The sequence below is a fragment of the Agelaius tricolor genome, unplaced genomic scaffold (genome assembly GCF_023055355.1).
Source record: "Agelaius tricolor isolate 1412-34295 unplaced genomic scaffold, bAgeTri1.0.p SCAF_6, whole genome shotgun sequence".
NCBI lineage: Eukaryota > Metazoa > Chordata > Aves > Passeriformes > Icteridae > Agelaius > Agelaius tricolor.
Genome location: NW_027269266.1, coordinates 46,252,138 through 46,264,498, shown reverse-complemented (window position 1 = coordinate 46,264,498; position 12,361 = coordinate 46,252,138). Strand labels below are relative to the sequence as shown.

At 36.2% G+C, this 12,361-nt stretch overlaps 1 protein-coding gene across 1 annotated transcript in view; it reads right to left on the bottom strand.

The window, feature by feature from the left end:
- Positions 1-656: 656 nt before the first annotated feature.
- The window catches only part of NME8 (NME/NM23 family member 8), a 15,797-nt gene continuing 4,092 nt past the window's right edge, over positions 657-12,361 (bottom strand). The window contains exons 6-15 of the mRNA XM_071429961.1: positions 12,094-12,160; positions 10,792-10,868; positions 9,452-9,544; positions 7,555-7,700; positions 6,099-6,277; positions 4,413-4,557; positions 3,489-3,593; positions 2,642-2,790; positions 1,474-1,618; positions 657-879 (exon numbers count right to left, since the gene is read on the bottom strand). Coding sequence (XP_071286062.1) covers positions 657-879; positions 1,474-1,618; positions 2,642-2,790; positions 3,489-3,593; positions 4,413-4,557; positions 6,099-6,277; positions 7,555-7,700; positions 9,452-9,544; positions 10,792-10,868; positions 12,094-12,160 — 1,329 coding nt within the window. The remainder of the gene's footprint in view (positions 880-1,473; positions 1,619-2,641; positions 2,791-3,488; positions 3,594-4,412; positions 4,558-6,098; positions 6,278-7,554; positions 7,701-9,451; positions 9,545-10,791; positions 10,869-12,093; positions 12,161-12,361) is intronic.

Here is a 12,361-nt window from a genome sequence, read left to right as displayed (position 1 = left end):
TTTTAGTTCTTCTGATGTATTTGAATTAAGTAAATGGACTGGAAAGGACCTTTTAGTTTATTATCCTACCTGTGACAGTAATCTTTAGAAGATATTTAGGAAAAGGATGAATAAACAATGCAAATGTTTTTCAGGGTCCTGAGGGAATCAATAGACCTTAACAGCCCAGAGCAGTCTCACCAGGGATGCACACACACGCAGTTGGCCAGTGGATCCAGGAGCCCAATTTGGCTCACATTTGGAACTGCAGAACTCAATCCACATCACCATTGGTCGTGCCATTAATGGTGTTTTAGCCACCTACCTTGACCCTTGTCCTTTTTAAGATAGCTATACAGAAAACACTGGAACTATTGGAACTATTTAGAATCCTGGAACTATTGGAAACACATAAATCTGTTAAAATGATAAAAGAAAAAACATCTACTAAGCCTACATAAAGAAAAAATTACTAGTGCCAAACTCCTAGCAGATGTTACTTGTTACCTTGCTATGTTTTGCAATATGGAAGAGCTGATAACAAAACCTTCCCAACTAAAATTGGATGGACTCTGAAGAAAAATAAGTGTGTTTATGTAGTCTTAAATATAGTGGTTGGGTAGACAAATCCATCTAATTACATGAATATCAATTTTCAGAGGCTGTCTCTTAATTGTTTAGTCTGCATCCAGCTCTCCAAATACAAACTGAATGCTTCTCTCTGCCTGTTCTATATCAGATGAACCGTGAACAGCATTAGCCAAAATATCGTGTGCAAACTGAGCCCTAATTGATTCAGGACAGGTCTTCTTTGCCTCTTCTGGATCGGGTGGACCCATTAGTTTCTTCCATTCTTCCACAGCATTTTCCTTTGATAAGACCATTATCACTGATGGACCCCTGTAAAATCAATATAAAGAAATCTCTTAAACTATTCTGAGATTTCTGAGATGCAGACTTAGCTTTAATGTCAGAGGTACCATGAAGGGTTATAATAAGCATTGAACTATCTTAATTTTATTAAACTGCTTAAATAATAAAATTTGTTTCTGCATGTTTTGTTTAAGGAAAAAATCCCATAGTTGAAAGCCAAAGAGATTGTGATGATCTGATATTTGGATTTGGACTTCTTGTCCAAAAGGCATTCTCACCCAATAATTTCTGAAGCAAGACAATACATACTGTTTTTATCAGCTATACTAACAATATTATGAGGAAAATATTTGTCCTGCATGAGGAGAAAAAAGATCCCATTGGAAAGCAGTTCCCTTTCAGGGAAAATAAAATCCAAAATAAAACTATCCATAAGTTTGTAAGAATTTTGAATCTCCCTTTTAAAGGAAGAGTATTATTTGCTAGAAGCCACTAAACTTGCCAGAAAGAGTGACAGGTTGTAAAATCCTTGCACCAGTTATGGTGTAGCATGTTTTGTTGGCACTGTAGCAAGTGTGATGTGTACTTACATACCTCAGTACTGTAAACCAAGACACTTACTGTGTCATAAAATTCACCAGGTCATCAAAAAAGGGTTTTCCTTCGTGATCCTTGTAAAAGTGTAAAGCCATTTCCCGAGTTAAAGCTTGTTCTTTTACCTTCGAGATGCTAAATCCAGCCTCTTTAACTTTTTTCATAATTTCATCTAGGAGAGTGACAAACAAGCTCATTTTTGATTTGAAATGGTTTAGATGCAAAAAATGCAAACCCCAAACACCCAAACTTCAAAAGTTTCAGAAAATACTGGATGCCTTCTAAAAAAAATCACCAATAGCTATTAGAATTCTTCTTACAATATCAAACCAAACATGGACACCATAAGAAACACTTCAACAGTCCTCTAAAATAGGCAGAAACCTATGTCACTGCATTATCCATCTTGATGCATGTATCAAACACAGATTTTAATAAACTATGCCAATAGCATTCACTGTTATTTCTCACATTGAACAGAATGTGGACTGTAGTTGTAAAGCTGTATCAAACATCAACTGGCTGGCTAAAAGCAATTTGGATTTTCACAAGTGGGGAAGATAGACTCACAAAAGCCAATGATGAATTAGCATTAGAAAGACTACCAAAATTTTTTAGGAGAGAATAGAATAATGCTAAGTTGGGGGTTTAGGTAGAGGATTTTTAAAGAGTGGCAGCAAACATGCTTAGGGCAAGATTCTGAATTGTGCATAGTGCTCTTTTTATTTTGATTTTTTTCTCCTTATTCCCTTAGACTAATGGTAAGTTAAATCAAGGATGGGAATGCATCTAACTGAGCAATGACCCCTTTTGAGTCAGTAGAGATACCTGCCTGAAATAAGTAATACAGGTTTGGCTAGTGTCTCTCTCCTTTGACTCATAAAGATGCTGGGAAGGTAGTTTGCAGAAGTAAGGCTGGGCCTTAAACAGTTCAACTTAGCTAGGAACTCTTTTTCTTTAATTCATCACTATTCTAGTGAAGAAAGACCCGTAGGCAGCTTAAGCAAAAGAAATGTCACATTTGAGATCTCGATCAGAATTATGCAAGCCATGTAAAAGAATTTCTCTGCACAGAAAATGTACTTCAGAGAATCAGAAGAATGCATTTGATGTGATTTACTCTAGTGTGCATTGCTAATCCTTTGCAGAAATGATTGCCTCACTAGATACAGCCCATGCTTTCTAGATGCCTTACCTTTATGAGTAGCTGCATCAGGTTTGATTAATGCAAAGGTGTGTTCCTCAGGGAAGAAGAACTTTAGTTCCTTCTGAGCATCGCTGGGTGTAGAGCTGCCATGCAGCTGGTTGATAGGTAGATGTTCAAACGCAAACTGTGCACGCAGACTAAGAGTCATTAAAAGAGGGAAGTTACTTAATAGCCATTTTGAGCTCTGAACTATAATTAGCCTCAACCCAGGGAATATAAATGACTGTTGATTTGGAAATCTGAAATATAAACACCCTCCCTCCCAACACTGGTGGTGTTGTATTTCCAAGAAATACCACTTATTTCTTAATGAGATGGCACTTCTGTCAGCAGCAATTAAGGTGATACCATTGCAGTTTTCTAAAGCAATGTGAGAAGCAGGCAGAACTAAGGTGTCTGTTTATAAACTGTGTAGGAGAAACTTAGTCACAAACAAAATATTCTACTGATGCAAAGTTTTCAATAAGCTACAAGAAAATCTTCGTGGTATTTCAAGAAAAAATAATGGTGGTATTTTAAGACCTCCTTCCCCCCCCCCATTAAGAATATGTATTACCAGCATTTTTTCTCTGGCTCAAGAGTTCCCCTTTCAGTTCATTGCTCTTTTTAAAACTCAGATTTTAATTCTGTTTAGCAGCCATTATATCTCAAAAAATGCTGAGGTTCCTATGTGTAATACACTACTACCTTCAAGAAAAGCTTAAAAAATTGCAGAAATGCATATCTGTTTCCAGATGGTGGCACTACAGTTACACTAGTTGGAATGTGGAGTGAGATGAGAAATGTGAGGGTAAGTTGAAAGCTGTGAATGATGGTTTACTTCTGTGACTATTACCTCTCTGGATTTTCCTTAGCCTCTTCAAGGATCTTTGGGCCTAGTAAACTTCTCCAGTGTGCTACAGCATTTTCTCGTGTTAGAGCCAATATAAGAGTTGGACCACTGTACAAGGGGAAAAGTAGCATTAAAACAAAACAAAACACAACAAAACAAACAAAAAAAAAACCCCAAGCAAACAAACAAAAAAACAACGACAAAAAAACCAAACAAAAACCCAAACTCTTGGAACTTTTAAAAAGTAATTTGATTATATATAGCCCAGACTAGGAAAATGAGCCCCAGTATTGGGGGACTTTAAAACTGATCTGATTGTTTAAACAGGTACAGACTGATAAAAGCTTATGGGGCTTAAATATGAATTTAAATTGCAAAGTTACTGTGTTTTGTCACAATGGCAAGACAGAGAAAGACTGATCATGCCCCAGCCATGAAGGGAATATCCAAACATGATTTATTTCTCTTCCCCAAGTTATCTAGCACATAGCCGGGTTGAAGATTTCAGAGCTCTCTTACAGACAACCTAAATGCAGCCTTTTCAGAGCAGACCTAAACTGTTTTCACTCAAATCAGTGGACTTGGCCACTGAGACATCATACATACAGCAATATGGGACAGCTAGTAACTTTTAAAGGCTTGATTTTTTAATTTGTTGTACTTGGAAATTATTCCATTATCTGCAGCTATCTGTTCCTGTTTTGTGTTTTACTGAACTTTTAGACACGTGTATCTTGGAGCCATGTATTATCCAGAAAGTGTTCAACACCAGGTTGGATGGGAGTCTGAGCCACTTATTCAGGTGAAAGGTGTCCCTGCCTGTGGCAGGAGGTTGGAACTAGATGGGCAATAATAATCCCTTCCAACCCAAACCATTCTGTGAGTCTCTGATTCAACAATTATTAAATGTGAAAATTTCAATCTTACCTGGTCATTTGCTCTAGAAAGACTGGGAAGTAGTCTTGATCTACATGCTCTTTGTAAAATGTCCGTACTTGCTCCTCAGTTAGAATTATTTCTTTCTGCATTGCTATTTGGAAACCATCGTCCTGTATCCTTTGAATGATGGAATCTGTTAAATATATTTAAATAATGCTAAATTGCCATCCATTCATTCATTTGAACACTTGTAGAGAAATGACACGGACTTTTCAATGATAATGTTAAATTTTTTATGGGTGAATTTGTTTCCTCAATCAAGAACAGGAAACTAATTTAAAGCAACTGCTAGGAGGAATCACTAGTTGCCTGGACACTCAGAAAACTGATCCTCTTCATATTTAGTCTTTCTCATGCTTAAAAAGTCTTGGTAGGAAATCCTGACTGAGAAATATGATACATGTTACTACCAGCAAAAGAAGGTCTAAGGAATTTGAATAGGTGAAATGTTTATTTAACTAAGTCTTATAAGGCCACATGGGTAAGTAAGCAGTATTTGGCACAAGTCAAAATTACCTACAAAATTAATGTGTAATTACTTGAACATGAACTGCAGAACTGCTGCTCTAAGCAACATGCTAGACAACCATAAGTGACATAAATTCACAAGGAAAGATCAAAATTGTAGTCTTTCAGCTCTCTGCACATAAGATTGCTCAAGTACAGTGATTCTCAAGTTAGAAATAAAAATACTATCTGAAATCTAGGAAGAAATGTAAATATATGAGGACAAAAGTAAACTTGTTTGGATGAAGCTTCATGTAATGGGGTAGATTTTTTAATTTAATCTGTAGAAATGCTGTCTGTTTAGAACTGCCTTGGAGCAGCACTGCCTCATGCAGCGTAGAACATCTTTGGTTGAATATTTTCCCCCTTGCCATTGATTTATCCCGAGTCTGCTATTCAAGAATATCAGCTACTTTATTATGGTGAGAAATCTAGTCCCTTATACTATATTTGAAAATACAAGCTTCTCAGAGAGGTCTTCTAGAAATATTTCATCTGCAGAATTTCTTGAAAAATTAATTGAAGGAACAAAAAATCATTGACATTTGCATTCTCAATATATGAAAAACATTAACTGTAGGAGTGTGCCCCCTGTTGAGGGAGTGACAAAAGTATCCTTTGTCCCCTCAAAAAGGAAAGAAGGCCAGAAGTTTCTTTCGTCAGTTAGGTGAAAAAACCACCTCATAGGCGTGGGGGACTTCACCTCAAACTTAAGGATAGCCAGTTGGACAGGAGCTAAAAAGTCCCTTCTGGGCAATTTACTACAAAAAGAAGTGAACAAAGAAACTAATCACTTTTGTGAGGTGTTTTACCGGGAGCAAGAACCTCTGGCACCTGGCTCGGTTTTTCTCTGTTATTTTGCCTTTTATGAAACCTTTTTGTTTCCCACACTGCAACACAAGCCACCCTGCTGATTTTTATGCCTCCAAGGGTAGCTGAGCTATCTTGGGTGTGTTATAGACCTCCAAGAGCCTATAAGACCCGGCTCGAGGAGGCTCCTATAACAATTAACCTCATAACTTCATTCCAAAGATTACTCCTGGCCTAATGCTGGAGAGACGGTATAACTGAAAAAAATATCATTAATTGAGTTAGAATTTATAATTCAAAATTCAAATATGAGAGCTTTATATACCCTTGATAGAAAATGCAGTTATTAACACTTACTTCGCCTTTCTTTCAAGAGAGTAGGTCTAATTATGGCCAAAGTCCTTTCAGCGTGATGTCCTCCCTCCTCAATATGAAAATTTGGGAAAAAGAAGGCAAGCTGTCTGCTGGCATCTTCAATACTGTCTTGCACATCACATAAATTTACCAGACTCTCGGTTTCCTTGAGTGGTGCCAACCTGATGAAACATTAAGTAATACAGTGTTTAAGTCACTGCTTAGTGTTAACAAGCTGAATTTTTGAAGACGTACTTTCTTAAAATTTAGTGAAACATAAGAATAGAATGTAAAACTAAGTTTTTATTAAATTCAGATTCATGAGTAAAGTAACATTTCTGAGAAGAGAATTATTAATCTTCTCAAAAAGTGCATGATCATGTGCTCTGAAGGAGAAACCGCAGCCAGGTCACTTTAACAATTCCCCTCTAGCTTATCCAAAACAGTTTCTCTGTTTCATGAGATAGAATTACTATTGACAAGTGTACAGTGTATAACAAATGATCAATAGAAGTCTTGTGCTTAATTTACGTAATGCATGATCATAAAAATAATAGCACTACAGAGTTGTTGACAACAGAGGCACTTCTCATTTTTTCTTGCCTGTTTGTTTAGCTGTGTAAAAAAAGTCCCTCTTGGCCACTTGTAGAAAATGCAGTGTTCCCAGCTGTACTTAATTAATGCAGAAAGGGATGCAGCAGGCATTGACAAAAATGTCAATTACAAATAACAAATTAATTTTTGGACAAAGTATTTAAGCTCATGTTGCATTAAGTAAATGTCTAAATATAAAACTTGATCTGATATTTGAATTTTTGTGACTACTCTATTGTCTGAGGCTGTGTATACAACTATCATCCTTTAAATTCTCCTCAAGCCCTTGGCATAGAAGAAAAACAGATATTTCAAGATACCATGGTTGTGAACAGCTAATCCTTACAAATTTTTTCGCATCTTGGACCAGGGTGGGGACACCAACCCAGTATGCTTCCCCTTCTCTGCTGGCTTTTACAGTGTTCCCAGGGAGAAGACCATGTCTCAGGTGTTCCCTGGTCTGTCCTGGGCCATATCTACAGCCTCCCAAGGAACATGGGGATAAACATGGGAAAGAGTGCAACCTTCAGTGCAAGCAGTGCAGGGAGTCCCGTGGCATGGGTGAACCAGAATTGCAAGGGCTACATCAGCTTTGAAGTGTGTCATTGTTCCCATTGTTCTGAGAACCCACTGAAGGTGAGTTCAAAGAGATCAATGACCTTGGCTTGTCATCTTTAACTGGGAAGCAAGGAATTTCTGAATTCCCATGAGGACTAGGGCTGCATCTCTAGTGGTGGTCCTGTGGACTGCCTGCTCCCTGGACCTGCACACGTGGGCACACCTGCATCTGTAGGAACATGCCTTGGCTTATGGTGTGCTCTGAACACTGACTGAATCATAGATACACATTTTCACTGGTACTTACTTGACTGGCTCCTCAGGCTCACCAGACTCATTTGTTTTGTGTAGTTCTATCCAATGAGGAATAGCACCAGTTGCTTCTTTTTTAGTGATTATCAAAACATGGCATGGTCTACTCATCATGAATTGAACGAATGCATTAAAGTCAGGCTAAAAAACAAAATTTTCCCCCCTATGAACTCTGAGTTTGTCATTGGAAATGAGACAATTATACTTTTAAAGTAACTCATACATTCCTGTTCCTGAAACTGGCATTCACATACATTCCTCAGAACTCTGATATATTGTTTGGGAATATTTTTTTTTCAACCATTTGAGACAACATTATCAAATGTCCAAAAAGAAAGTCAATTGAGATAAAGAAAGTCATATAAATGCTTTAAACAAGTACTAGATGTTCTTCCAGGTTAAAATGCAAATGACAAGAATGAAGAAAATTATCTAGAAATTCAATGTGATCACTTGCTATGCTTGTAATACAGCATGTAGTGTGACATAAGAAACTGCAATACAGTTCCATGAATAATTTTTGAAACTAAAAGTCATGTAGCTGGCTATAAATATAGAACACTGAGCTGTTTGCAAGACATTTGTAGGCTCTCCATTTCCTTTGCCATGTGCTTTTCACTTCTTCAGTTTCAACTTACAATCCTATAAAAGTATATTTCCATCAGAAAAATAAGTTTTGAAACTTATGGTGTGAATTGTTAATTTTATTTCTTTTTTGTATGCCACCTTTTTCTTGGGGATATCTGTTCTCCTTTTAAATATTTGACTAAATCCTTATCAGCCAGCATCATGTCATTGCATATGATAGTTTTTACCTTTAGTAAGACAAGGATGAAGTATTCACATATATGCTTTCAATTCATTGCTTTTCTTTTTCACTTATCTTCACATCTATGCATATTCTTAACCCATTTCCCAAGATGAACAAACTAGTCTCAAATTTGGCTGCTATTCCCATGAAGATCAATTACTTTTACCTCTGTTTCAAAATTGCCTCTGTCTAACCTACAATCCCAGCTTTGCTAAAACCAAGCTCTTCATGGTTTCTTACAAGATCTCTCCATTACTTCCTTTTTAACCCATCCTTCTGAAGAGTTAATTTTAGTTATCACACTGCTGGAAAATATGACCATATCCAGGTTCCAGTTTGCTAGACCACTGCCATATAATGGTGGACAGCCTAATTTAATTATTTTCTTGAACTTTATCTGTCTTTAGCTATTTTTTGTCCCCTAATATAGGACAAGGCACAAAAAATTAATAGATTTTGGCTGAGATGCTTTCCCTCTCTGCCTGTGCACATATTTATTCTCAGAACAACCCCATGATAAAATCTAGAAAGAAAAAAAAGTATAATATGTAATATAATTTATTTTCTGGCTGGAATAATATATGTCAAATAGATATACACTCTCACATAGATGACATTGGATTTTGGGTTTGTGCCATATTTCAGCACCTAATAGCCAAGGTCAAGTAATTGCAGAAATAATCTATACAGCATTCTAATTTTCTTTCCTACAAAGGTCACTAGGCCTGTCATAACACATTTTAAAATCAGTATAATTTTATTTTGATAAATAGTGTTATAAATTTAGCTTCATGTCTAAGGATCATGCACATTTAGATAACAAAAAGAAGAAATAAATCTTTCAGTATTTAATTGGAGGCCATTTTAATTTGGTTGGAATATTAGACTGCTATGTAGTGATATTTATATGAGTCAGTGAAAAAAAGGGAGAGGGAATATATCTTTTTTTTATGTACTAAATCTACATTAATTCAGTTCTTCAATATACCTAAAATTTGCCATACAGAGATTTGCAAGTACATCTAGGAACAACTATATGTTTTACCTGAGCCTTTCATTTATGTTTTTAGTTTGGTTTTACCTCGTCTTTATTCCGGGAGTAAAATACTCTGATTTGCTCTTCAGTAAGCATTCTCTCCTCATCTGCTTCAATGCCAAATCCTGCCTCTATGATCTGCAATTATTCACTTATTACTCAGGGGCATTTGAAAATAGATACATACAAAATCATATATTATTGTAAATCTAAAGATTGATTGGTTTTGGAAGCTAACTTAAATTTTAAATTCTCTGAAATATTCAAAATATAATCTCTATCTTTGTCTAAACTGAACTTCCAGCCTTTCAAAGCACTTCACTTCAGGATTACAATACCCCTAAGTTAGTGTTTGAGAAGAAATATAGTGCAGTTCAATGTATGAAGTACATTCATTCAAAAGTTAATGATCCCTTTTATTTCACATTGATTAAACTCCTTTGGATCACTGTGAGTGGTCAACATGCATCTTATGTTGCAAGAAATTATAAATTATATTGTAACGTTGGTAGTCACATAAATGTGCACTTGTTAACAGTTGTTGTATAAGGCTAAACTACTTGGCTTTAGAAACAGCAAATGAGAAAAAAATTAAATCTACTTTATGATTTTCTGTTTTGAGCTAGGTTACTGCACTAAATGCAAGCATTTGTGAGAGATGCACACATGACTTGCATCAAAGTTCCCAATCCGTTGGTGTGAGGTTTGTACCATATACTGGTATTTTTACAGCCAAGGCAGTATCCAGCCCCAGTACTGATGATACAACAAAATTCAAAATTAACCTGTATACCAGCACTCTGCTCTGTAAAAGCCCCTGTGGTGCTGCTGAGTGTTTTCAGCCTGCCCTGACAAGGGGGGCTGTGCATCCTGTGTTGGAGAACACACCTCATGAGCCAAGTAGCAGCTGCTCCAGCTAAACTCTTTTCAAGCACTGCTTTTTTTTTTTCTTTTTTTTTTTTTTCCTTTACTGAACTTCCTTCCTTTTCAGCTAAAGTAAAGTCATTAAGTAATTGCAGAAACAACCCATATAGCACTCCAATTCCCTTTCCTGCAAAGGTCACTGTCCCTGTCATAATACTTATTAAAATTCTTTTAATTTGGTCTTGATATATATAGTCATAAGGCTTTTTATTTTTTCATAAGAGAAGCAATATGAAACAATGTCTAACCTCTGCTGGCATAGAATATTAAAGCAATAGTATAGATTTGAATGTCATATTATTTCAGGTAAAAATTATTGTGCTATTATCGTCCTTAGCAAGGAAGCTTTATCAGATTCTGTTCCAAAGTCTGGGCATAAATTAGGATCTACTTAACCTTACATTTTGCCATTATGTCTCTTAAATAAATAGAATAAATGAATATTTTAAAATTCTCTCTACCTTTTTTTTAATTTCTTCTACACGTCCTGCTAAGACATCATCAGGTTTTATAATTCCAACAGAATAAGTGAGTATTTCTGAAAAAGGGAAAAAATGATGTGCTAAGTAACACATACATCAAAATAAAGGGAATCATCTTTACTGGACCTGAAGTTTACAGTTAGGTGTTTGACTGTAGCTCAATCAGGTCCCAAAAATTGTAGAATAATTTAAGATAGTGATAAGGGAAACAGCAGACTACTACTTGCTACCCAATACTACAAACACTTAAGCAACTGCATGTGTTGAGGAAAATATTCCTGCCAAATTAGTGTTAGTTAGTGTTAGTGTTAGTGTTAGTGTATTACAGTGTCTGAGAGATCCCCTAACCTGAAGCTGAACCTGAGCTAAAGCTCTGTTTTCTGATTTTCTATCATGTTTAGATTTTGGGGATTAATAAGTCTGTAGATAATTGCTAAATGATAATACTGTTCTTCTGGGTCTCACAGGGTTTATGAGAAAAAAATATAGGCTAAAGCTGAGGTCAGGAATTTGTCAGGTGAACCATACAATTAAATAAAAAACCAAACCAAAACATGAAGAGGAAGGAAAAGGGATGCCATGACTGTGATCTAATGCCTCTCACAGGGAAAAGAAAAAGCAAGATCAAGAAGGAGAGGATGGAGGAGTTTGTTCCATCTCAGGCTTGTAGAATGGCATTCTCTGCATAGATAAAGCAGTAGGAACATTCAGTAACCACAGATAACAATAAAAATAGAAAAGATGTAGACCTCAGCTAATGAAAAACCTGAAATAAATCACAGACAGGACTTTTAAATGGGATGGTGCTTATTTTTCAATCTTTTTGGAAGCTTATCCTACTAGCATGGATTTATGTACTTTTAAAAATCTATTATTAAATCTAATCTGGTGAAAGAGTAATCTGAGAGAAGGCATGCCATTGTTTCACAGATTAACTCTTACAATCTTCTCAGGTTGGCCTCATCTTGGTATTCCACCTCAACAGAAGTACACTTCTGGGAAGGAAGTGTAGAAGTGACTTTCAGGCCTTAACTTTACACAGGAAAATTCCCTGGCACATCCCACTTCTGTCCAATGTCTGAGGGTTGCCAGTGTGGGGGTGAAGATGTTGATGCTGACAGCCCAGTACATTAATTCCTTACAGAAGAAAGCTCAGTGATAGCATTTTGTTAACACACCCAAAGAAGGTCTATTAGTGCTAGACATAGACAATTATTAATCAAAATATATTCGTTCTCTTTCTTTCCGTTAACATTTCTAAAATACATCAAATATATTTACCTTCCTCTTCAACCTCCTCAGCAGACCCATCTGATGAACCTTCATCATGAAAAACGAGTTCTTCTACCTAAGGTAATTGCAAATGGAGTAAAAGTGCATCACCATTGCAAAAGCAAAGTCACCAAACACAGCTGTCACGTCTTTACAACACATTTATCTTAATTTTGCTACCCTGGAAAGCAAGCAATTCTTAGAAGGCCTTTGGTCAGTCTGATTTTCCTTAACTGAGTTTCTGTTTGTTAAAAAGCTCTTTTTTCTCTAAGTGGAG